Source organism: Phyllostomus hastatus, unplaced genomic scaffold (assembly GCF_019186645.2).
Source record: "Phyllostomus hastatus isolate PE091 unplaced genomic scaffold, TTU_PhHast_1.1 phas_contig_86, whole genome shotgun sequence".
NCBI classification, from domain to species: domain Eukaryota; kingdom Metazoa; phylum Chordata; class Mammalia; order Chiroptera; family Phyllostomidae; genus Phyllostomus; species Phyllostomus hastatus.
The window spans coordinates 48864034-48891350 of NW_025333977.1; the positions used below are offsets into that span (position 1 = coordinate 48864034).

At 34.6% G+C, this 27317-nt stretch overlaps 1 protein-coding gene and 1 pseudogene across 2 annotated transcripts in view; both read left to right on the forward strand.

Annotated features, from left to right (window-relative positions):
* Positions 1–27317, forward strand: part of EIF2A (eukaryotic translation initiation factor 2A) — a 44714-nt gene that overhangs the window by 1684 nt on the left and 15713 nt on the right. Inside the window, exons 2-9 of one of the 2 annotated variants that reach the window (XM_045850865.1) lie at positions 9474–9543; positions 14206–14280; positions 17922–18040; positions 19066–19165; positions 19520–19602; positions 24099–24172; positions 24296–24440; positions 24624–24740. In XM_045850865.1, the coding sequence (XP_045706821.1) occupies positions 9474–9543; positions 14206–14280; positions 17922–18040; positions 19066–19165; positions 19520–19602; positions 24099–24172; positions 24296–24440; positions 24624–24740 (783 nt within the window). The remainder of the gene's footprint in view (positions 1–9473; positions 9544–14205; positions 14281–17921; positions 18041–19065; positions 19166–19519; positions 19603–24098; positions 24173–24295; positions 24441–24623; positions 24741–27317) is intronic. The other variant, XM_045850866.1, reaches the window with a different exon arrangement.
* LOC123826790 lies at positions 25199–26035 on the forward strand (annotated as a pseudogene).

Below are 27317 nucleotides of genomic sequence, written 5' to 3' on the forward strand. Positions count from 1 at the left end.
CTGGTTTAGTCATCCTGCATTCTTGTTATCCTGGTTCCACCATTGAAGGTCAGCAAATCTGGAGCTAGAATGCCTGAACATCAGAATCTGTATATTTTGAAGTTAGTTCCTAGGATTCTTATACAAACAAGTTTTTAATCTACAAGCAACATATTATTCAGAGTTAGCATTTACAGAAACAATGTGAAAGAATGGTGGGTGGGTTAGAATTTCCCAGTGTTACATTCTTCCACTGTTACACGTGAATAGCTCTTGACGTTCATTTCCTTGTCATTCTATCCTATTTTGTGTTACATCTATATTGAACTGCTTATAATTCCCTTGAAAAAACCTATGTCTTCAGTCTAGGACTTTCCTATTTTTCTTTATTTGGCTAGCATCTTCTTATTTTTTAAAAATTCATTTCAGACATAATTGCTTTGTGAAGTCTTTCCTTCCCCTTCCCAGGTAGTCACTCCCCAGGGCTATTTTTGTATCTCATATATACTTGAATTTTTTTTCTCACTTACACATTTGACAATTATCTATCTAGTTAGATGCTTTTGTTCCCTGCTAGACTGTGAACTCCTCGATTGCAGAGGAATAGTCTTACTCCTTCCTGTCAGTTTAGTACCAGCTACTGTGCTTGGTAAACAATAGATAATTTAAATGTTTAATGGAGAAATAAATTAATGAAAAATAACCACTTCGTTTATAGTCAAATTAACCAAGAATGACAGTTTTCTTACAGTGCTTAAAATAAGGGACTTTGTATAAATTTAAAGGTTATCTAGTCAATTTACCTATCATATTCTCATATTCATGGAGGCCCAGAGAGATTAAGTGGTCAGAGTCGCATGGAAAATTGGTTGAGTCATTATATTCGGTCATTCCACTTCATCGTTCTTTTTTTTCCTTTTCCCACTAGAACATACTGATTGTTGACATAAGAAATGTCAAAACCTGTAGAGAATTTTTTTAAGAGTTTGAGCCAAACTGATCTCATATACAGGGGAACAAGATCTCATATGCTCCAGAGAATACCGTATTTTGCCATGTATAATGCACTTTTTTGCCCAAATTTTTGAGGGAAAACTAAGGATGTAAATTGCACATGGGTAGTACTGATTCCGTATCTAAATAAATGTTTTTATTTCTTTTACTTATGCTTATGCATTAAAAGTGTAACTCTAGAAAGCAATAACAATAATCCATATGCCAAATAATACCCCGGAATACAATAATCAGTTTTGTTTCTAAATATAAATAAGTAAAAAATTGAGTTAAAAAATTAAAACAGGATTTTTTTTTCCTGAAAGTTTGGACCAAAAATGTGGGTGCACATTATACATGGGAGCACATTATATGCGGCAAAATATGGGGTAAGTTTTGCAGCTTCTTTTTCACTTGAAAGTAAGGAGGGAGCTTACAAAAGATTATATGAAGGTGGGGATTGGATTATAGGATTGTTAACAAGATTATGAGCTCTTTTAAGGGTGCTATTTCAAAGGTGTGTTAACCTAGATGCACAAAAACAATGGACAGGGCTTGCTTAGGGCAAAGAAACCTTTTACTAAAAAGTGATATGCCTGGGATGTGTCTGCCCACTGTGACCTACCCACTTACAGATTTATGAACTAATCACCCTGTACAGATACTTTCCATAGAATCCCCACCTTTTTTGCCCACATGATTAATCTTTTAAACATTTTTAGAATAGATATTTTAGTTAACAATAGGTTCTTTTACTTAAGAATTTTTAAAACTTAGACTCGTGGGATTTGGAGTTATGAACAATTTGGAGATTATCCAGTAGATTTTATTAGTCACGACTTTTACCTGGAAATGGCAAAAAGCCAAAGAATGTGAAAAGGAGATTTTTTTGAAGAAAACTTTATGTAACCATAAAACTTTGATATTGCCACATCTAGGTATTTGCATGACTCCAAAAATCTTTATCCCTGTGCTCTTGATTTCTTCTCAATTAAATTCATTCTTGGGCTCACATTCTACTTGGGCGGTCCAGGTTTACATTCAACCAAGTTAAGCAGCCCCTAAGGAAAGGACACATTTTTGCTAGTTACAAGGCTGGCTGTCTTTAGCTTGGCTTAGCTCTTGCTCATCTTTGAATCACTTGATTGTTAATCTTATCACCAGGACTAAATTAGATTCTCATCCCTGAATACTTTCCAAAAGAAAATTAGAATCTCCTAAAGTGGAGCCTGGATGCTAGGCATGTAAAACAACAGCCTTAACATGTAACCCACATTGTCTGATCAGCTTGCCTAGATGAGGCCATTGAGATAATTTATTAAAATTTGAGTCGTTTTCCTAAGTTCACACATACTTCAGCGGATGTAAAGTTCAGAAAGAGTATCATTATAATAACCACCATATCCCTGGCATAGGGCCCTTGTTTGTTGAAGCCCAGTAGTTTCCTCGTACTCGTATTAACTCAGGCCTAGAATAATAAATTATACCTGGGTGCCTGGAAAGGACTGTAAGTTTAAAAAATACATTATGTATGTACACTACTGAATATAATTATTGTTTTTAAAAAGTTACTTTGTGTGAAATTGGCACTGGTTGCTTTAGTGAAAAGAACTGTTTGCATCCTGGATTTTTCTTTATAATAGAACATATTGCCAGATCCCCTTTTGATGAAAAAAGGGAAATTATTAAAAACAAAATCATATCAAGTCTCAATACACTATTAAGCTAGCTCCACATTCTATTCACTGTTTCACATTCAGTCACTTTCAATTAAAAGTAATTCCTCATTAGAAAGCCCTCTGTAGAAAAAAATTGTTTCAATTATTGAAGAGTTTTTTTGCAAAAAAATGAAACTCAAGCACCAACTTACACCATACACAAAAATAAATTCAAGGTGGGTAAAAGATTTAAATATAAGTCGTGACACTATTAAAGTTCTAGAGTAGAACATAGGCAGGAAAATCTCATATTACACGCAGCAACATTTTCACTGACATGTCAAATAGACTAAACAAACAAATAGAATAAACAAATGGGATCTCATCAAAATAAAAAGCCTCATGGCTAAAGAAAACAGTATTAAAGTAAAAAGAGAATCAACCATATGGGAAAATGTATTTGCAAATGATACCTCAGACAAGGGTTTAATCTCCAAAATATATAAAGAACTTACACGACTCCACTCTAAGACAAGCCACCCAATTAAAAAATGGACAAAAGGCTTGAACAAACACTTCTCCAAGGAGGACATACAGAGGATCCAGAGATACATGAAAAGATGCTCAATATCACTAGCTATCAGAGAGATGCAAATTAAAACCACAATGAGACACCATTTCACTCCAGTCAGAATGGCCATCATAAACAAAGCACCAAACAACAAGTGTTGGAGAGGTTGTAGAGTAAAGGGGAACTCTAGTGCACTGTTGGTGGGACTGCAGACTGGTACATCCACTATGGAAAACAGTACGGAATTTTCTAAGAAAACTAAAAATGGATCTGCCTTTTGACCTGGCAATTCCACTGCTGGGACTATATCCTAAGAACCCTGAAACACCAATCCAAAAGAACCTATGCACCCCAATGTTCATAGCAGCACAATTTACAATAGCCAAGTGCTGGAAGCAGCCTAGGTGCCCATCAGTAAATGAATGGATCAAAAAACTATGGTACATTTACACAATGGAATTCTATGCAGCAGAAAGAAAGAAGAAGCTCCTACCCTTTTCGATGGCATGGATGGAACTGGAAAGCATTATACTAAGCAAAATAAGTCAGGCAGTAAAAGACAAATACCATATGATCTCATCTTTACAGGAACCTAAACAATAAAACAAACAAACAAGCAAAATATAACCAAAGACACTGAAATAGGGAATAGGCTGACAGTGACCAGAGGGAAGGGGGGAGGAATTTCAGGGGAAAAGGGGAAGGGTTTACAGGAACAAGTATAAAGGACACATGGATAATAACAAGGGAGGGTGAAACAGGAGGGAGGTGGGGAGTGCTGCGAGGTGGGCTGGGATGGGGGTAAAAGGCAAAAAACTACTTGAACAACAATGACAACTTTTTTAAAAGTTTGTTTTGAGTTTATATTTATTTTTGCTTTTATTACCTTGTAATATAGTTTGTATTCTGTTATTAACCTGATTTTGTGTTTCTTCCAATAAACTGTATATGTTTATTCAAATTTGTATAAAAATTTGCTCATAATGATTAAACCCAGTAAAGTATCTTTAGCAGTACTAAAATGTCTTGTAGCACTTTCTTGTAGTTATGCTTCTATGAAGGGAGGTTTGAAGTAAAATATTTGTTTTAAATAATGGTTTATATGTATGAACAAAACTGTAATGACTCTATGATTTTTATGATGAATTCAATTTATAATTCTCCTAAAATAGACCTATCTATTGTAAAACATCATGTGCAAAGAAGGTTGTCTAATTTAATGGGTACTTTTGTCTTGTGGAATACGTTTTTTACCTTAATATAAAAATCTTGGTTTATTTAACTTTTGATTTTAATGTAACATTTTTGAGAAATTTTGAAAAACTTTTCATTAGTTTAATTTTTTGCTGTATTTTGAGCAAAGCATTACCAAAAATGATAGGCTTTTTAAAGCCCTTTATTTTGATAGTCATAATTTAAGACTATAAGAAGTTACCAAAACAGTAAAGAGAGTTTCCATGGACCCTTCACCTAGCTTTCCCTGATGACATCTTATAAAACCATAGTACGTTATCAAAACCAAGAAATTGACGCTAGTACAGTAGTATTTACTAAATTACAGTTCTTTGTATTTTGCCAGTTTGTGTGTGTAGTCTAAGAAAATTATTCATGTATTTGCCACTGTTGGAATATAGAACTGCTCCATCACCAAAGAAGATACTAACCTTTTATATAGCACTTCATTCCAACTCTAACCCTTGGCAACCACTGATTTGTTCTCTATCACGATAATTTTATTATTTCAAGAGTGTTATATAAATAGAATCATGGCATATGTAACCTTTGGATTTTTGTTTTTAAAGGGGTATTTATGTAGAATGCAAGCATGTGCGTGTTGAAAAGGAGTTGATTAATTTGATAAGATTTTCACTTCTGCAGACACATTAAAACCAGGCATTGAAAAAAACCACGTGAGACTGAATGCTACTTGTGCGGGAAAGACCTGACACTTTCCCCCTGACTTTTCTGTCAAGTGTTACCTTGTAAAGTTTGGGGTTAATCAATCTACATGAAAGAGTATGGGTTAAATGGGGTTTTCCTCCCTATTTCTCAGTGTGTTCAGACTTCTGTAACAAATACCACAGGCCGGGTAGCTAATAAACAATAGAAATTTATTTCTCACAGTTCTGGAGACCAGAGACTCCAAAGTCAAGTCACTCAGGTTCAGTATCTAGTGAACACCTGCTTCCTGTTTCATAGATAGCTGTCATACTCTGTGTCCTCACATGGCAGAAGGGGCCAGGGATCTCCCTAGAGTCTCTTTTATAAGGGCACTTACTTATATTACCTCGCAAAGGTCTCACCTCCAAATTTCGCCACATTAGGGATTAAATTTCAACATACGGACTTCAGGGGTGGAGTGCACAAACATTTAGTCTAGCAACTTCTTTGGGGTCTTTGACCTATCATAGTTTGGAATGCAGGTATGAAATAGAAATTTAGAAAAGGAAAGCTTTGTACGGGTCACTTTGAATACCCTGAAAATTTCCACTGTTGTGGCCAGAAGGCTATCTTAATGGGTTCTGAGGTACAGCTGCCACTTGAGTATAATGTACAAAAACTTGGAATTTTCCCCAAGTAAGCATTGTGGTCAGTGATAACAGCAAAACAAGTATGAGGGCCAAGGCCACTAGTCACAGGTGTCAAGAGAACATTAGAAGCCGAGTTGGGGAAAGCTTTTGTTCTTTTTCTTTTTCTTTTTCTTTTTTGCCAGTCACCTCCAGCATACATTCTTGGGCCTGCAGTTAAATCAATAGAACATGGACTGATTGCATCACCATACAGCACATTTTTTAATTACACTGCAGCTTCATCAGGGCTACACTGATGATATATCATTTTGTTTTCCTAGGAGTGCATGTGATTTCTAAAAGAGCACACACTGTGTTCCATTGCCACTGCAGCTGTGGGAGGGACCTCATTAGGCTGACAAATGTTATATAACCTAGGATTAAAGTGAAATCTAGTAACTGAACTCCCTAGTTTAGGAAACTTACTTTTTATCAGTCCCTCAAATAAGTGTTTGTTAGAACCTTAATTGCAGTATTAAGAAAAGAATGGCCTGTTCTCTTATAAATCACACTATCATATGCAGTATTGCAGCATGTGGTTAATTTGGTGATAAGAAGTAGCACTGTATTATCTGTGTGGTAAGAGAATAGTCAAAAGGTCAAGAAGCAATTGAGAATATTGATTCTAAAGAGTTGAACTTTTTATTATATATTTTTATTTTTAGAGAGAGGAGAAGGGATGGAGAAAGAGGATAGAAACATCAATGTGTGCTTGCTTCTGGGGCGCCCTCTACTGGGAGCATGTCCCCTACTGGGAATTGAACCAGCAACCCTTTGGTTCACAGATGGGCGCCTAATCCACTGAGCCACATCAGCCAGGGCAAGAATTGAACTTCATAGTATTTAAATCTTCTAGAAAAACATTTTCTAAATGTCTTTAGATTTTTAGAATAGATATATTTAATATTTCATTCAAGGTGTAGCAAAAGATTGAGCTCTTTTGAAATCACCTTGAGTGCAGTGATGGATTATTATTATTATTTTTTAATCCTTAATTCCTAGCATGTGGAGCTATGCAGGGCCAGGTCATATAGAGAGAGCCTTGTAGACTGTGGTGTAAGGAATTTAGATTTTGATATATGTAGTATATTTTGCTAAGTTCCATTCTATTTCTGGGTAAACTACCCACAACAGTTTGGCAACTCAGTCCGGTTCTCTGCATATGGTAACAGAAAACATGATCTCCAGTTATATATTTGTAAATGTCTGAGAAACGCATAATTCAATTATGTATTTACTTATTTTCCATCTCTACAAAAATGTAAGCTGCATGAGGATACAGATTTTTATCTTGTTCATCAGTGGTTCTTTTACTTTCCTTCTAACTTTAATTACTTTGGGAGTATAAATTACATTACTTTCTATATCTGAAAATTGAGCTCCTTCTCAGGCAGAATATTAGTGAATCTGAGAACTGTTCCTGGAGAAGGGAAAGGAAATACTAATTAGAGTTGGAGGCAAGAGCAGTCTGTCTCTACCAACTTTGCAGTTTTTCCAGTAGCCAAGAGAAGAGTGGAAGATTTGTGAACAGCTGGCAGAAAAGGAAGCAATTGTAATTGTGGTCATGGACCTCAGTAGAACTTTTTCTTTTCAGCTCTTAAGCTATTACTGCTAGCAAGAATTTTAGCTCATAAAATAGTAACTCAGTCACCAAGTCCTGTCAATTGAACACTCTTTCTTCGCTCTCCATTTCCATCACTCCACCCTAGTCCAAGTTTCCTTCATCTCTCCTATGGGGCCACTATAGAACTGTCTTGATTAGTCTCTTCACATCCATTCTTAGTCCCTTCCAGTTTATTCTCTAAACTGACCTTTTCAAAATGTAAGTCTGGTTTTAAAAATCTGCTTACAATCCTCTTGAAGCTGCCTACCACTCTTAGACTATACACCAACTGCCTAACTTTGGCCACAAGATTCTGCTTGGTGTGAGCCCATTTTATTCTCCAGCTCCATCTCCTTCTAGCCACACAGGCCTTTTTTTCCATTCCTCTGATGTTTCCTCATCTCTCTTGCCATGGAGTTTTTGCACTTGTTGCTGTTTTCTTTGCTTGTTAACTGCTGTTGGTCCTTCAGATCTCAGCACATAAATTATTTAATTAGGACATGTTCCATAACCTTCCATTTTTAAATCAAAACTCTTTATTATTCCTCTACTAGCCCCATATATCTTTCCTCTGTAGCACTAAACAGTTTTAGAATTCCTTATATTTGACTAATTATTTGATTAATGGGGTCAGGGACAAGGCTGATTTTCCTCCCTCTGTATCTCCAGTATTTCAACGTAGGGGCTAGGAGGTAGTTCCCTCCCCATCCCACCCCCCAATAAGCATTTGTTGACTATTGAATGAATTTAGTTCAGCTTTAGAAGCTGCTAATTCAGCCATTTTCAAAAGTATAACCTAGTTGTATAGATTTTTGTTCTTATTAAATCTTAAATTTTGTTCATGCAGTGTTTTAAGATATTACTATCATTGGGGACTTTGTAAATGAATGTGTCTAATCCCACTTGCTCTCAGTTTGAAAAATTATAAATATATTCGTAATGCCTTATATTAAGAACTTTGGCTATATACTGTATTTTTGTTATTATTTTATACAAAGCACACAGCCACCCTCTACTCTAATATTTTCATTCTTACAAAGCAGGAAACAGATTTAGAGGTGGTGATATAGCCAGGGCTCTACAGCCAGGTAGGAACAGAAGTCTGCCTCTGCATTTATGTCCTTTCTACTACAACACAACTACATTAAAGTTACAAGTTTTTATTTTTAAAAGTTACTTGAGAGAATAAGCTAATACAGAGGAGATTGAACTTAGATTCAGCTTCTAATTCTGTTTCCAATATCCACACATTCTGAAATTGAGATTGAAAATGTGAAAATCTAATAATAAGATCACTTCTTTTTCATTTGAATGAAGGAATATGAGTATGAATGTTGTATCTTAGTGCACATGCATAGATTTCTTATAAAATAGATAAAAGTGGATTTATTGAAATAGTCTCCTTAGAGACTAAATGAATATTCTTTATAGGAAAAGAAATAAGAGTGACATTACCTCTCTTAGTTCGGACTGCTGTAACCAAGTACCACAGACCAGGTAGCTTATAAACAACAGAAATTTATTTCTTACAGTTTTAGAGGGTGGAATTCTGAGATCAGGGGTCCAGCATGGTCTGGTTCTGGTGAGGACCCTCTTACAGGTTGTAGATTACCAACTTCTGTCTGTATCTTCACATGGCAGAGAGAGAGCTAGCTCTCTGGGCTCTTATAAGGGCACTAACCCCATTTCTGAGACCTCTACCCTTGTGACCTAATTATCTCCCAAAGGCCCCACCTTTCTTTTTTTTATTGTGTGCATATATATATATATATTTTTTTTAATTGTTACTTGAACAACAGTTTTTAGCACACACACACACACAACCTTTGCCTATCACATTGGGATTAGGGTTTCCACTAGGGGATTTGGGAGAGACAGACACACATTCTGTTGCATTACCTGTTTATTCTCAGCAATTGCATGATTTTATGCAATAGGGTAAGAAAATTGTCCTTTTAATGCTAGCATTCTATAGTTCTAGGAATTGTTTAATGATGTTATTGATACTTTTACTGAAAGCTTTTTGTTATTTAAGACATTTGTGGTGATTAAGTATTTATTAACAAAGTCATTGTGTTCTTTCCATCTCGTTTCTTTAGTCCGAGGATCAGAAGGACTGTACATGGTGAATGGACCGCCACATTTTACAGAAAGTACAGTGTTTCCAAGGTATGATTTATTTTGTTCAGTGATGTTAGTGGGAAATATATAAGATTCTAAATTATTTTTGCCATTGTTATTTTCTGAAAAACAAAGAGAAAGAACAACTACTTTCTTGGGACATATTATATAATATTAACAGACAATGGAAGAAGTTGCATAGACTTTATCAAGAAAATGGAGCTTTAGATTAAAAAAGAATAGCCTAAGCATGCCCAAAAGAAAAAGTGTAATTACAATAATGTAATTGAGTTTAAGCCACTAGCTTAGAAGAATTATATCTTAGAGAATAAGGAAAAGTTTACAAACATGATAGCCAAACCACTGCCAGTAATTTTCATGAAATCACACAATGAATAAGGTATAAAAAGTGAAGAAAATATATATACATAATATGTAGCTAGGTAGATATAGATACATTTTTCTCAAGAAGAAACATTGAATGGGTTAAGCAAAAATGAATCAAAGTGAATATTGGGGAAAGAGAGTTACAGGACACAGGGGACGTGTCTGTGAATGAATTTTGGTATGTATAGTTTTGTCTTTGGACCATGTTATTTTAAATTAAAAAAATTAAAGTGGAAACAAATAAATCTTGCTTTATATTAAGTTGGTAGGATAACCATATAATGACCTGAAAATTCTTAAAAGCATTCAACAGTTTTATTGTTAACAGAGAATTGATACTATCATTTTAAATCTATTGTAGAATAAAACAGTGTTATTCAGAACTAAGATTTTCATAATAACAGTGAAGGGGTAGACTTGCATATGTCAATATGACCACATGATTTTTTTTTTTCATAAAATTACTTGTATTTCCTAGTTGTATCCATTAAAAAGGCCTAAAAGCAGTGATAACACAGTAGCAGCGAACACCCCTGCATCACTGGCTGTGATCTCTAAACACCGTTCTTCACTAAAAGGAATCAGTTCCTTGGAGAAGGGGCTGACTGCAGGTCTAGGGCAGAAAATGTGCAAGTTGAGCTGGAGACATCTAGTGCCAAAAAGCACAGAAGCTGTAAAAGACTAATGGGGTTTTGTTAAAGCATCACAGGAGCCAGCTTGGAGGGATTCACACTAACCTAAGAAGGGAAAGTTTGAGCTTGAAGACAAATAATGACTAAAAGGATTAAGACAAATCAAGTATATAAACACTTCCTCATAATTCCCTTTTCTCCAAACTTATTGGTCAACATTAAAGATTGATGTGGTACTTGCTTATTATTTTGAAAATTAATGAATAAATAGGAATCAGCATTTATCTTGCCTTTCCTGTACAAACTTTTTCAAAGTAACCAAATTGTTGACAAAGTAACCAATTGTTGAGGAAAATCTCTTTATAGAAGAAACCCAGTTAATGCAGAAGGAATGATGGAGTTAGATAATCACTATTTTGTAATTCTAAAGAAATCATGTATCAGTGGTTCTCAAACTTGAGCATACATCAGAATCATTGAAGAGAATATTAAAACGTAATTTGCTGTTCTCTCCCCAGATATTTTTATTTAAATCTGATGTGGGAGCCAAGAAGTTGAATTTTTAACAGGTTCCCAGGTAACGCTAATTCTGCAGGTCTGGGGACCCTAATTTGAGAAGCACTGGTCTAGACAAATGATCATTAAAAAACATTGAAACTGGGATAAACTCTTAATGGGGAACTTTTTAATGAGGCTGACATCATCTGAAACTGTTGATCAATTTTTATTAGAACCAGTTCTCTAGAATCTTGTTATGGAGGCATAGGCCCAAGGCTAGCCAAGTGAGTGTCACCTTGAGCCAATGCAGAATGTAACACCTTAGTCCCTACCCAGCTTACTGAATCAGAATCTGTACTTTAACTAGATCCTCAGGTGATTTATAAGCACATTAATGTTTGAAAAGCACTACTCTAGAAAATAAGAATACATTCCAGAGCTTTTGTGCTGCACTTCATTGTGCTTTGCAGTCCAAGGCATCAAGAAAGGGAATGAGCCAAAGAAGTGAAAGCAAATATAATGTGGTGTACTGAGCTGACCACAGATTCCCAAAATGCAGCCAGGTTGCTTGGTCATGCAGAGTGTCTCTAGAGAGGCTATATGGAACCACTGTGCCTCCAAACAATCTTGTGGAGAGGAAGGATAAGAAATTTACCTGCAGCCACTGCTTCTCTTGGTCTGTTAGGGTTGAATCTGAATGCCAGAGCTCCTCTTTCTGCTACTGCAGTTGGCATAATAGAAGCCATGCTGAAATATGGCCCTCACTTATGAAAAGTATGAGATGACAGTGGTGTTAGGGGATGAAGTAGCCAGGTCTCTTCATTGAAAAGCTGATGCCTGGGAGCAGGAAGGGTTATGTGAAACTGAGGAGGTGCATAATGAATTCAGTACAATCTCAGCATCACTAAGAGTAGAACAAGGAGACATTATGTGTCTCCTGGTGAGTTGTAATAGGAGCTACATGGTACTTACCTCCTATGAAGGTGAAAAACAAAACAAAAAACCTGCCCTGGCTGGTGTAGCTCAGTGGATTGAGTGCTGGCCTGCAAACCAAAGGGTCACTAGTTTGATTCCTAGTCAGGGCACTTGCCTGGGTTGCAGGCCAGGTCCCCAGTAGGGGACGCATGAGAGGCAACCACACATTGATATTTCTCTCCCTCTTTTTCTCTCTCCCTTCCCCCCTCTCTGAAAATAAATAAAACCTTTTTAAAAGAACCTGGTTTTAATCAAGCTTTTGGATGAATGATTCTCAAATTTGATTGCATATTAGAATGACCTGAGGCACTTTAAAAAAAAACCCTGGGTATCCAAGTACTGGGTATTAAATAATAGTAGGGAATTATTGTTAATTTTGTGAGATGAAGTAGCATGGTAGTAATTATGTCTTTTAAAAATATTCTCATCAGTTAGAGATGTATGCTGAAGTATAACCTAAAACGATATGAGATCTGGTTTTGCTTTATAATATTCTGGCATTAAATATAAAAGTAGGCATTAAATTAAACAAAATTCGCCATGAGTTAATAACTATTTAAGCTTGGTGATAGGTACATTGGTGCATTATCATACTCTTTCTCTATTTTGTATATATATATATGAAATTTTTTATTTAAAAGATTATTCCAGAAGGAAATAGACAAAATTCCTCAATTGCCAAGATTAAGAAAAGAATTAAATTCTGAATACTATAGTCTAGTGTAGTAAGCTTGTCTTCAACTTTAAACAGAATTGTAGAAGAAGTTATTAAAAGGACAATTTACAAGCGTGGTATGAGGGGTGATTATTGAAGTCAAAATGAGCTTATTAAGAAAAAGTTGTTTTAAGCTTATCTCATTTCCTTTTTGAGTAGAATTTCCAGACACAGAATAATCTATGCACATGATTTTGGCAAAGTATCTGAGAAATGATGACGTCTGTTGGTTGAGTGATGGTAATGGCAGAGTTGTCTGTGGTTAGGAGCTGTGGAATCAGCTGATTTAGTGAATTGATTTGAGTTTCATGAAGAGATTATTGGTGAGAGACAGGGTCTTGTTCAGAGCTCATTCAGCATTTTAAACACTTAATTTAGATGATAGCTTAGAACAATGTTTTATAATTTACACATTCCATAAAGCTGTAAGGAATAACTGTGTTTTAAACAGAAAAGTCAAGATGTAAAAAGATCTGAGTAGGCTGGAATAATAAGCCTAAACCTCAGTGGAATTGAATATGATCATTGTAAAGTTTTGCCTTAAGATTCAGAAATGAGTTTCACAGTATAGAATGGAGGACGTCTTGGTCATAGCTGTTTATTGTGAAAGAAAAAAATAGTATTTTGGTAACCACAAACTGAATATAAGCTGCTACTGTTGTGTGATTGCAGAAATACATATGTCATCTTCAGATGAATTAATGCAAAGATAGTAACCAGTATAAAAGGGATGTACTGGTTAGCTCTCAGTGCACTGTTACTTAATAATTCAGTGTTGATTAGCCATGAAGTTCTGACCTAATGTTGTGACTACACATGGACATCTACATGTACACACATACATATTTCAGTTCTGCGCCTCATTGTCACTAGGAGATGTAATCATAGGAGCCATCTGCAGTTGAGAGACACAGTACTTCAGAGCTTGGGTCACTTGGTAGAATATTGCCAAGAAGTCTAATTTCCACAAGTTTGTTTTTATATGGAATCCTGGATCTGCATTTATTTAATGTGAAGATCCTCTTACTATTATGCTTTCTGTCTCTACACATGAGAAATTTATGGAAGGTATTCATCCTTCAAATCCTTGTTGGCCACTTGAGAATATTCTAGTCACTGCTGTATTTTATGTAAGTGGTCTGGGACATCCTTCCCAAAGTCTCCTTTTCACACCCTGTAGCACTTTCAGTTTCAGGGCTGACTTCCGCATTCACTTATGTTTTTAGATTGTCATACAAACTAGATATTCACTCAAAAGGGCTCTTTTTTTCTTTCCTAACCTTGGCTGTTGGTATAAAATCACTTTCCAGCTTACTTCACAATGGTTGTTGACTCTGCATTTTAAGAGATAAAGTATTTGGGTAGACAGAACCATTTTGGAATTATTTTCTAAAATTTATATACGTTCTTGGGTGTTAAGTAGTAAGATTGTGAATTTTTAACCAGATTTTTTGGAAAATATTAATGCTTATTAATTTAAACTTTTTTTATTGTCCCTTTCAGGGAATCTGGGAAAAATTGCAAAGTCTATACCTTTAGTAAAGATGGGACCTTGTTTGCCTGGAGCAACGGAGAAAAGTTAGTGTTCATTTATATAACATTTTATGTATGTGACATTAATATAAAACATAACTGGCATTATTTGAGTGATATGTATTTGATTGTCATTCATAAAGTCCCTCTTTTAATGTCATGATACAGTTAGGTATTATCTCTAACATAACTTCCATGGAATACCTCCATAGTTGTTAGTTTCAGTTTATGGGCCATGATTCATTTGAGTTATCTAGTTACTTAGAATTAAAAAATAACATATGAAAAGGGGTATTTAATGTTGAATAATCTGAGAGGTTGTTTTAAATAGTGTTCTAGGTTATTGGTTAGAGTTCTTTAAATTCTGTGCCAAAACTTAGAGAATAATTCTTTACTTATTTACCCTAGATTTAGATACTTTATAACTTTGCTGTGAAATTGGTAACATTGTCTGCAGTTATTGCTATTAGTTTTTTTGTATATAAAAGTGTGTACCTCTGCACTGGCTGGTGTGGCTCAGTGGATTAAGTGATGGCTTTTGAACCAAAGGATGGCCAGTTGGATTCCCAGTCAGGGCACATGCCTGAGTTGCAGACCAAGTCCCTGTTTGGGGGCATACAAGTCGACGTATCTCTCATACATTGATGTTTCTCTTCCTCTGTTTCTCCCTCCCTTCCCATCTCTCTAAAAATAAATAAAATCTTTTAAAAAGGAATTATTAAACAATTAGGTATATACCTAATTATTTGTAAGGTAATCAAAAGTGTGTTTAGTATAGTCTATATTACATAAAATAATCAAATTATAAAATGGTCTTGCAAAAAAGTAAGTATTTTGATTAAATGCTCATAATTTTGCTAAAAAAAAAAACAGTCCTTTTCAATTTTTCCATAGTATAATACTTCAGTTCACAGAACTTGGAAAATGACCAAATATTTGTTGCTTGGGTGAAAGTGAATTTTATTTTAAGATTTAACTTATTTATTTAGAGAGAGGGGAAGGTAGGGAGAATGAGAGGGAGAGAAACATCAAAGTGCATGAGAAACATTAGTTGGTTGCCTCTTGTATACACTCTAATGGGGGACCAGTCCTGCTACCCAGGTATGCACCGCGATGGGGAATTGAACTGATGATAACCTTTGGCTTTGCAGGATGATGCTCAACCAACAGACCATGCTGGCCAGGGCTTGTTTTTAATCAGATGTAAAATCTTAGGTTGTTTTTTTTTGGGGGGTTTTTTTTTTTTAATGTGAAAAGACATATGTTCGTTTCAAAAGTACATGTTTTTAAGATTTTTTATTTTTTTATTGTTAGAGGGGAAGAGAAGGAGAAAGAGATGGAGAGAAATATTAATGTGTGGTTGCCTCTTGTGTGCCCCCTACTGGGGATCTGGCCCACAACCCAGGCATGTGGCCTGACTGGGAATCGAACCAACAACCCTTTTGTTCTCAGGCCAGCACTCCATCCACTGAGTCAAACCAACCAAAGCTCAAAAGCACATTTTTAAATTGATTTTTATGCAGTGGTAATGTATTCTGAAATCTTTCAACTATTAGGTCAGATTGGATTAAATGCATGGTTTTTAAAAAATTAATGCTAAAGAGATTATATTGAATTAATTGATTCAGCTTTTATGACTATAAGCTGGCAGGATTAGCTTTCATAATTAAAAATTTTAGTATTTTAGTATTTTTATTTTTAAAATTATTAAATCTAACCGATAAACTACTACTCTCAAATCACTATGTATATAATTATGTTGGATCTTACCCTCAATGTTGACAGTCTTAATCTCACTTCAGTGAAAGCAAGTACTCTGAGATTTTCTTATGATTTATTAATATTACTTTTTTTGGAGAATATTTTGTGGGATTTTGGCTTTTATTTTTTAAATCCATATTTTAGTTTATACTTTTTGAGTATTAAGTTCATAGGTATTTACTGTCTAATAGGACCCGTCATACTTCTTTTCATTGTCTGTATCTTTTTATGGTAACCCTGTTCTAGCTTAAAGTTTGTTAAGTAAATCAGTTTTTACCTTGGCAATTATTATAATTATTTTATATATCTCATATCTCCACTTGGCTTTCCATTGGATTCAACTCTGAATCTTTTTAATGTGTCCCCATGTGTTATGTCCATCTTTTTAATAGGTTTTTTCTGTACCTGGTTCTAGCATTTATTTCCTTAAAGTGCTGTGGCTACATGATATATTATCATGTTCTTGGGGCAAGAAAAACAGATGGAGTGTTTGTTGTCTCTGCCAAGTTCATAGTCAACTAAGTCAGACTAACTGATTTTTCCTTAAATATATGACTTTTTAAAAATCAAAATAAAACCCTTTGTTAAACTAAAAATAACTAATAAAAGCTATCAACTATAAAAAAAGCTTCATGTAATTCTAAAATACGTAGTTTATAGAAAGTTGTAAAAATCTTGTGTGTGTGTAAGAACAATATGCAGTAATCTTGTATTCTTACAAAGTTCTGTTTATCCTAACACAGCATCCTCAAACTTGAGTACAAAAAAGTAACTTTAAGCAATTTCTGGAATAAGATGGATTATCTTTTTTTTTTTTTACCCTAAAGAGTACACAATAGCAAGTCACCAACCTGATTTTAAAGGTTGGCTCTAGCATTAATCAATGTCACCATTTGTAAAAAGGAGATAATACCTATCCTGTAAGACTGCTGTGGGTATTAAATTTAAAAATGTAGATAGAGTGGTTAGACAATAACATGGTATGTCCTAAAAACTGGAAACTTTTTATCATACAGTTATTGTAAATCCTCTGTCATTATCATCTCACAATAATTCTTACAGTCTGTTCTTTGGAGCAATGGTGTCCATCCAACCTTTTGGCGTCTCTGTGCCACTGTGGAAGGAGAAGAATTGTCTTGGACCATACATTAAATACATTGCAACATGTAATCACACACACACACACACACAAAATCTCATAATGTGTTAATTTACAGTTTTGTGTTGGGCCTTATTCACAGCCATCCTGAGCTGCGCGTGGCCCCTGGGTGACAGGTGGAACACCCCTGCTTTGGAGACTGCTTCTGAGATTTTGATAGACGTCAGAAGTCTCTTCGCTGATCTCCTCGGCTGCTACAGCTTTCATTTACTCACTTTAGAATACACTTATTCTGTGATGAGAACTCAAAAAGAAGGCAGCTTTGTGCCAGCCAGAAAGAGGATCTCAGCAGGAACCAGATCCACCAGCACCTTGAACTTCCTAGCCTCCAGAACTTTAAGAAATGAATGCCTATTAATTAAGCAAAAATAAATAAATAAAAAATAAAATTAAAGTAAACTATACTTCTGTTTTAACACCTCTTTTTTTCTCTTTGGTTTGATATACCTCAGGTTAACTCTCTTCACTTAAAGGCCTATTTGTTTTTGTTTTTTTTTTTCAGCTGAAGGTGGAATCATCTGTTGTGTCTTTCTACTAACTCTGTATTATTTCTCAACACCAACCTTATATAGGGGACTTTTGTTAAAATGTATACTTCTTTCAGTTAAGGTGATTATTGGGTATTTTCTAGAACTAACCAAAAATTGATTTTTATGAAAAATGAACAAAGAGTGATCTGTATTTGAAAAGAGATATGAATGTTTTTGATAGTGCTGGCTATTGTGAAACCATATTTCGTTGCTGAAGTAATTTCTTTTGAAACCAGAGTAAATATTATCAGTGTCACTAACAAGGAACTGCTGCACTCCTTGGACCTTCCAAAGGCAGTTTGCCTTGAATTCTCGCCAAAAAACACTGTCCTGGCCACCTGGCAGCCTTACACTAGTAAGTACTTTGCAATTATAAAAATATTCTGACAGGACCAATTCAATACAGTGGGGGGAAAAGAGAGTTTATAACCTTTCAGAAAGTAATTGATCTTTATGATAGTAAGTAGTGTAAATATTTTTAATCGACAATGAATCTCATATTCCCCAAATATAATGTACTTTAATTAATTTGAAAGTATAGTAAGTTAGCGAAAAGATCCATCATGAGATAGAGGAAAAGAAAAAACTAAGGGAAAATTTAGACAGTAAATAACCACTGAATAGAGAAGATCTCAAAAATTAAGACTAATAACAACCTTTAAAATAAAAAAATTTTTAAACATTATAAATGAAAGAGAGCATACAGTAGACTCAACATCTAAGAAATGTTATGGTATGACAAAGAATAGGAAGTGGTGTGCCGCTGTCTAATACTTTTGGAGATATAATAATATGTCATGTGAACATTTTATACAGCTGTGCTTCATAGATGGGTAATAAAATACTGAGAATTGGTATAGGGATTTATTTTAAGAAGAATGTTCTAATTATGTGGATATTGTTAAGTAAATATATAATAGTTCGTTGTACAATTGTAAACCTTCTGGGTTTGTTCATTCAGGAGGCATGGACTCTAATGAATCTTCTTTTTCCAAGTCAATAAAAGGAAAATTGAGAATCAAGAATGGTTTTATATAACTGTGTGTATGTGAGCGACTTACAGATACAAGGTTTCATAAGACAATTTCATCCACTTAACAGCAAACCATGTCAACCTTAATAAACAAGAAATCTCTTATATAATGTTAAAATCTGTAGTAATTAACTCATTTCAGAAATGCTGAAATTTTGCTCAAACTGCTATCATTATGCCTTTAGGAATGGGTGAGTAAATCCTTAATTAAAAATAGTGGGGAAAGTTTATTTAAAGCAACGCTCTTACTTGATCTGTATAATCTTGTTCAAGTTTATTCTAAGAATGAAATCTTTGTCACTAGTGTTAGGGGACAATTACTATTAAAAATTTTGTTTTTATTATAGCTTCTAAAGATGGCACAGCTGGGGTTCCCAACCTACAACTCTATGATGTGAAAACTGGCACGTGTTTAAAGTCTTTCATCCAGAAAAAGATGCAAAACTGGTAAATAAGTGCTTTAAAATACTGATTATTTACAAAACAATTGAAACATTTTTATTATATAACACTTATTCCTTTGGGATTGGTTTAGAAAATAACTTGTGAGACCAAAATCTAGATATTTATGGATTTTGTATGTAGGCATGAAATAAACACTTGATTTTTCTATTGTTTAGTATTTGGCTGAAAAGGAGTAATATTTTTCTATTACATATGCTAACTAAAACTATTTGTAACTGACTTAACATCTTAAGTAATTTTCCTTAAATATAAGCAATATCACAAACTTTAGCATGTTAATATGTGATGTTACATTCTATCTAAAATGTTTTTATATATTCTTTCTCTTCACTGTAGGTGTCCATCCTGGTCAGAAGATGAAACTATTTGTGCACGAAATGTTAACAATGAAGTTCACTTCTTTGAAAATAACAATTTCAGTATGGAAAGATTTATGAAATAATTTTATTATTTACTATAAATGTATATAGTTTTTATTGTTTTATATGGTATCATAGAGTTGTCCAAAATAACACTATATTAATTATATTAATACACTGCTATATATTATATATATGCTATATGTAAACGTAAAATATGTTATAATTGCTGTTATATTAATTCATTTGGATAACTAATAAATCTAAATGTTAGTAAAATTTTATACCACAAAGATTTTCTTTTAAAATAACTTTTTATCATCTAAATTTCTACTAGACTAAGACATTTAAGTATCTCTTTATGAATTTATTTACTATTGAAATTATGTGATACAAATAAATGTTTTATTGCATAGAATTTAAACACAAAATTATATACCTAGTCCCAATAATTATCAACCCTTTGCCAGTCCTACCTCATCCGTATACCTATCCATCTTCCATCTCATGTTCTGCTACAGCAAATCCTAGAGATCATATAATTTTACCTGTAAATATCTCAGTATGTATCTCAGAAGATTAGGACTCTTTAATTTTTTTAACTTAATCAAAATGCCATTATCACAGATTATAAAATATCTGTTCAGTGTTAAATTTCTAATAATTGCAATGTTATAATTACCGTATCTTAAAACTCAGGATCCCAGTAAGGTTTCTCACAGTACAGTTATAAGCTACAGTTTCCCCCTCTATCTCTTTTTTCCCCTCTTGCAGTTTATTACTTAAACAAGGTTACTTGTGCTATATGTTTTCCTTTGGTTTGAATTGTATCCCATCCTGTAATTGAACATGTTCATCTGTCCTCTGTAAGTAACTATTGAGTTAGCCAAAAAGTCCATTTAGTTTTTTCTGTAAAATACACATTTTTCATTTTCATTGATTTGGATATTTTTAGTACATTGGCTACCTCCTGCTATTGACTTCTAGTGGGTAGAGGTCAGGGGTGCTGCTAAACATCTTCTAATGCGTAAGACAGCTCCACGGCAAAGAATTATTTGGCCAAAATGTCAGTAGTATCCAAGAAACTTCACAAACCACTTTTGATACATTTGATCAGTCATAGCACCTTCTCCATACACTGCACAAATCTTTTTTTGCATTTCAGTAGTGTTTTTACCTTTCTTGAAATAATAAAGCATAATATACCAAAAATGTTGCCTATTTTATTCCATCTTCAATATTTAAATGGCTGCACAAAAATTCACCACTTTTGATAAGTTTTTATTATTTTTTATGTTTATTCAGTTGTCCTTGCCCCCCTTCCACCCAGCCCACCCCTATGGCCCACAGTCAATCCCCTCTCCGTTGTCGATGCCTGTATGTCATTCATACATGTTCTTTGACTCCTTCCTTACTCATTTGAGTCCCTTCTTCCTCACACCATCTCCCCCCACCCCCTACACCTCTCAGTCTGTTCCATGTTTCCATGTCTCTGGTTCTATTTTTCTCATTAGTTGATTTTATTCATTAAATTCCAGTTATAAGTGAAGTCATATGGTATTTGTCTTTTGCCAGCTGGCTTATTTTACTTAGCATCATAGTCTCCAGTTCCGTCCATGTTGTCACAAAAAGTAGGGCTTCCTTCTTCCTGCTGCATAATATTCCACTGTGTAACTGTACCACAGTTTTTTAATGCATTCATCTACTAATGGGTACTTGGGCTGTTTCCAACACTTAGTGATTGTAAATAGCCCTGCTATGAATGTAGGGGTGTATAAGTTCTTTTGCATTGATGTTTCAGGATTCTTAGGGTATAATCCCAGCAGTGGATTCTCTGGCTCACAAGGCAGTTCCATTTTTAATTTTTTGAGGAAATTCCATACTGTTTCCCACAGTGATTGTACCAGTCTGCATTCACACCAACAATGCACTAGGGTTCTCTTTTCTCTACTTCCTCGGCAGCACTTGTTTGTTGATTTATTAATGATATCCGTTTTCACAGGTGTGAAGTATTATCTCATGTGGTTTTAATTTGCATCTTTGATGGCTAATGATGTTGAACATTTTTCATATGTCTGTGAGCCATCTGTCCTCCTTGGAGAAGTGTCAGTTCAGGTCCTTTGCCCATTTTTTAATTGGGTTGTTTGTCTTCCTGGTGTTGAGTCATGTGAGTTCTTTATATATCTTGGAGATTAAACCCTTGTCTGATGTATCATTGGCAAATGTGTGCTCCTATACAATTGGTTCCCTTTTTATTTTGATGATGGTTTCCTTAGCCATGCAGAGACTTTTTAATTTGATTTAGTCACATTTGTATATTCTTTCCTTTATTTCCCTTGCTCTAGGCCTATATATCTACAAAATATTGGTACATGGGATATCTAAAATTTTACTGCCTATGTTGTTCTCTAGGACTTTTATGGTATCATGACTTATATATAAGTTCTTCATCCATTTTGAGTTTATTCTGGTGTGTGATGTAAGCTGGTGGTCTAGTTTCATTTTTTTTGCATGTACCAGTGCAGTTCTCCCAACACCATTTATTGAAGAGGCTATTTTTACTCCATTTTATGCTTCTGCCCCCTTTGTTGAATATTAACTGACCATAGAGACATGGGTTTATTTCTGGGCTCTCCATTCTGTTTCATGGTAAGTTTTTTCTTTAAGTGCACACTGATATGACAGCTGTCACAGTGTAATTTAACAAAATTGTTTTGAATGAAGTAAAAGACAACTAGGCAGTACTGGAGCCATTGTATGGGGCGGGGGGGTGGACTTTTTGGCCAGCCCAATAATTTGGATCTAGGGTTGGTCAGCTTCAGTTTCTTACTTTGTGGGAGAGGTGAGGATAAGACTACATCATAGGACAGTGTTGAGTTCTTTTATCAAGAAGCACATACTGCAATCTTATTGTTTTGAATTTTGTAGGGGTTTAGCTGACATTCATGTTCAATGCTTAGATCCATTATTTGTGAGTGGTTGTGAATTGGTGATATTCTGATTACCCTCCTCCTCTCTCATGTATTAGCTGTACTACTTCTATAAAGAAATTTTCTCATCTACTATCTGGTTACCTGGTACCACTTATATGGAAAAGAAAGAATTTCCTTTCCCTATATCACTTTTAATATAATGAATTCTTTCTCTAGCAATCTTTACTGCAACTAATTAACTTCCCCACCCTAACTCCATCTTTATGAACTATGGATTTAAATCTATATGATGTATTTTCAGTACATTGCAATTATTATTTTTGATGCTCAAATTATTCCATCATTGGTCAATTAGTCTTTAATGACTTTTTTGCTGTGTGGTAAGACAAGCTGATTTAAGATTATTTTGTCTTAATATTGCCTGCTATATACCTAGAATAAGTCAATTCTTCTAGACACCCTGGTTCCTTTTAGTGGAAAGTGGTATTTAGAGAGCACAGTTTGGGTAGGGGGTTCTTACTGCTACTGTGTTGATTATTGTTTCTAGGCCTTTTTTCTTCTTTTTTTTATATCTTATATTTGTATTGTCTTTTGCCAACACCAGGAATCCTGATTCTGTGGGATACCATGGATGACAGTTTGAGAATATCACATTCACATAATTATTCCTTTGCTTTGCTGCACATTAACCACATAGTGTTCTTAGAATAACAATGCCAACAGTAATACCAGTAACATCATTACTGAAAATAATTTAAAGAAAAGGTTCTGCAGTTCCTTATCCCATTAGTGACACTACATGTTTGACTGTATTGAAGTAGAATAAGAATTGGTAACCTTGTTCACGTGTACCAAAGGTGGCATGCAGGCTAATTTTAAGCACCATTCACATAATCATTATAGCTGTATACTTCATTTTCCTGCTTTTGAGACTCATTCTGGTCCCCACTCATTTAGGGTTCACTTGCTGGTTTATCTTACTTGCCTATTTGTGAGCATGCCGAAAGAAGGGGGCTGCCAGTTTTGCAGTTTGGTGTGCTACTTTTGAACAGGTGTTGATCTCTGAGTTTGAACAAAGGTGGTGTAATAGCTCTCGATCCCATTAACTATATGAGCAATATTGTTTAAAATATGGGTTCTGACTGCCTGGCACAGCATTAGTAATTAATAAATATCAGCCATTTTTACTCTTGTGACCATTATTGTTGTGTACTTAGTTATAGAGTAATTATATCTACAGTCTATATTAGTATGCCAAAGTTATCTTTCCCTTCTAATGCACCTTAAGACTACTTCATTTCAGAGGCTGAAGGGAAGAGAACTGACATTTATTGAATATTTACTATAGCCTAGCACTGTGCTCTTAAATATCAATCACTGGGAATTAAGTGTATAATCTCATTACTTGCGCAAGTTCACACAGCTAGTAAGTGACCGAGTAGGAATTCAGGTGTAGATCTGTCTTGCTCCCACCCCATGTGTTGCTCTGCCTCACCCACATGAGACTGCAATGAACAAACAGTGTTAGTACACAGTTACATTAACTTTCTATAATGCATTCAGAATTTAACATATCACTATTAGCATCTCTCATCAATCTAACACCCTTTACTTTTTTTTTAGACACAATTGCATATAAATTGCATTTGCAAAAAATTAATGATTTTGTGTTATCACCTGGACCCCAACCATACAAGGTAATTGCTATGTTTTTGTTCATGTGGAATATTGTAAGATTAGCCTTTTTCTTAGTTTTTAGTGATATCCATCGTAGTTCATATGCTTCAAAAAATTAAATGATTTATATCTGTGTATCTTAGGTGGCTGTTTATGTTCCTGGAAGTAAGGGTGCCCCTTCATTTGTTAGATTATATCAATACCCCAACTTCGATGGACCTCATGCAGCTCTAGCCAATAAAAGTTTCTTTAAGGCAGATAAGGTTACAATGCTATGGAATAAAAAAGGTATGAGAAATATATTTTATCTCATTTTGTTAAGTATTGATTTAATTTGTTATGTGTACAGGGAAAAAATATCAGTGCTTATCTAATGAAAATTTACATGGCTTTGTTATATTGTATAATGTATTTTTTATCACCATTAGGTTAATTTATGCTTTAAATCTAATTAAACTTTTACTGTTATAGCTACTGCTGTGTTGGTGATAGCAAGTACAGATGTTGACAAAACAGGGGCTTCCTACTATGGGGAACAGACGCTGCACTACATTGCAACAAACGGAGAAAGTGCTGTAGTGCAGTTACGTGAGTATTTCAGTGGTCTTCCTTTGATGAAAAACAAAGACAGTAAAAAATGATGATATAATCTAAATCCTTGATCAGGTGATAAAACTCACATATTTTATAACCTTTAAGATAAAATTCCTCTTAATTAAGAAACTTTACAATCATCTCCAAAGACCTTATTTTGACAGAACTGTTTTAGTTAGTTTAGTTATACTAGTAGAAAACTCACAGAGTGAGGCAACTCCATTGTCCTAGCTCTTTTGGGACTAATTTAACTTATTAGGATAGTAAGTTGATCTAGTGAGTTTAGCACTATTCTTCAGAATTGAAGAATGCTAGCACTTCATCTTTTGCTTTAAGGAGCTAAATTAACTGTAAAATAATACAGTTTTAAAATTCTGGCAAATCCTTATTTTTCCATTTTGAATTGAACTTGTAAAAATGAAAACCATTCTATAGAAGAGGTAAACAAAACAAAGATGACTTCCCTTTCCACTATTTAACATTCTGAAAGAGCTAGTCAGTGTAACTGATCAAAAGATAAACATACACTTGTAGCTTTTTCGGCCAGAACCGCCATCTTCCAGTAATTCGCCGAAATGATTAACACAAAGGGAAAGAGGAGAAGTACCCGTTACATGTTCTCTAGGCCGTTTCGAAAACATGGAGTTGTTCCTTTGGCCACACACATGCGGATCTACAAGAAAGGTAATACTGTAGATATCAAGGGAATGGGCACTGTTCAGAAAGGAATGCCCCACAAATGTCACCATGGCAAAACTGGAAGAGTCTACAATGTCACCCAGCATGCGGTGGGCATTGCTGTAAACAAACAAGGGCAAGATTCTTGCGAAGAGAATTAATGTATGAATTAAGCATCTCAAGCACTGGAAGAGTTGAGATAGCTTCCTGAAACATGTGAAGGAAAATGATTAGAAAAAGAAGGAAGCCAAAGAGAAAGGTACCTGGGTTCAGCTGAAGCGTCAGCCTGCTCCGCCCAGAGAAGCACACTTTGTGAGAACTGGAAAGGAGCCTGAGCTGCTGGAACCCATTCCCTATGGATTTATGGCATGATAAGTGTGAAAAAAATCAAACACTTCTATACTGATAAAAAAAAAGATATACACTTTTAAAAGGACAAAATAAAGTAATCTCAGCTAATAGATGAGGTCACAGTATAAATGACAGCCACTTAAAAAAAAACATCATGGAAGGAGGGTTTCATATATAGCAACCAAAAAAAACCAAATAGTATAGGTCTAATAGAAAGAAAACTTCAAAAACTTCTAAGAAACGAACTGACCTTTAGTAAGAATTTTATGAAGATGTCATTACTTTCCAAATTGATCTGAAAATGAAGTTAAAACGCCAGTAGATTTAACTTAGGTAAGCTGATTCTAAAGTTTACTGAAAAATAAACATGGGAGAATATTTTGAAAACTGCAAAAGAAGAGTAGGCTGGGAGGTTCTGACACTACTAGATACTAAAGTGTAAGGCTGTTGTAATTAAGACACTTTGGTTTTGGCTGGTGGATAGACAGATAAATCAGTGAAACAACAGAATCCAGAAAGAGAGCCATACTTCCACAGCTGCTGCTGTATAACAAAGTCAAGACATGAAACAATGATGGAAAATACTGACTTTTTAAAAATATATAGTAAACCATCTAGCTATTTGAAACAAAGTTAATAATGCTGTCTCAACACCAAAATAAAATGCAGTTGGGCCAAAAATTTTTACCTAAAACTACAAAACTAAAAGCAAATATTCAAGATTTTTTTCCCTAATCTTAAAGTAGAAAAACATTTTCCAGAGAAAAGTGATAAATTGTAATATATAAAAATTATAGATTTCTAGATTGGAGGAAGAAAAGATTTCATAAATTAAGCAAAACAAAAAAATGGGAGAGGTATTTTTAGACAAGGGACAGGTATGAGAAAAGGTGAATTTTGTTAACATCAAAGAAGTCAATAAAAGACCAATAACTGAAAAATAGTCATGAGACAGTAAAAAGTAATCTGCTGGAAAAGAAATGAAATTATGTATAAATATGTTTAGAAGATGCTTAGTTTATAATAAAAGAAATAAAACAAGATACAGTTTTTCACATCATTAGCTTGGCAAAGGTAGACGTATGGAACCACACAGCATAAGTGAGAGTGAGGGGAACTGTGTATTGTCAAAAATCATGGATAGTGTAAGTTGGCACTTCTTTGAAGGACATCTTGGTGGTGTGTCATCCAGGGAATGAAGGTGTGCACCCTTTGACCAGACAGTTTCACTTCTGCAGATGTATTTGTGAACATGGGAGAATATAAATAAAGGTTTGTAATGGAATACAGTGCAGCTGAAAAAGAGTAAGGCAGGTTATAAGGTGCTTATGTGAAAAAATCTCCAGGACAAGAGTATTAAAATAACAGAGGTTTAGAACTTTGGGGTTTTTGTATGTGTTTAAAAGAGAGAGACTTAATTTCAACAAAAATAGTCTGAAAGCATATACAAGAAATATACCAGAGGGTTGCCTTTGTGTACCAGGGGTGTCCAACCCATGGCCCATGGGCTGCATGAGGCCCAGGATGGCCGTGAATGCAGCC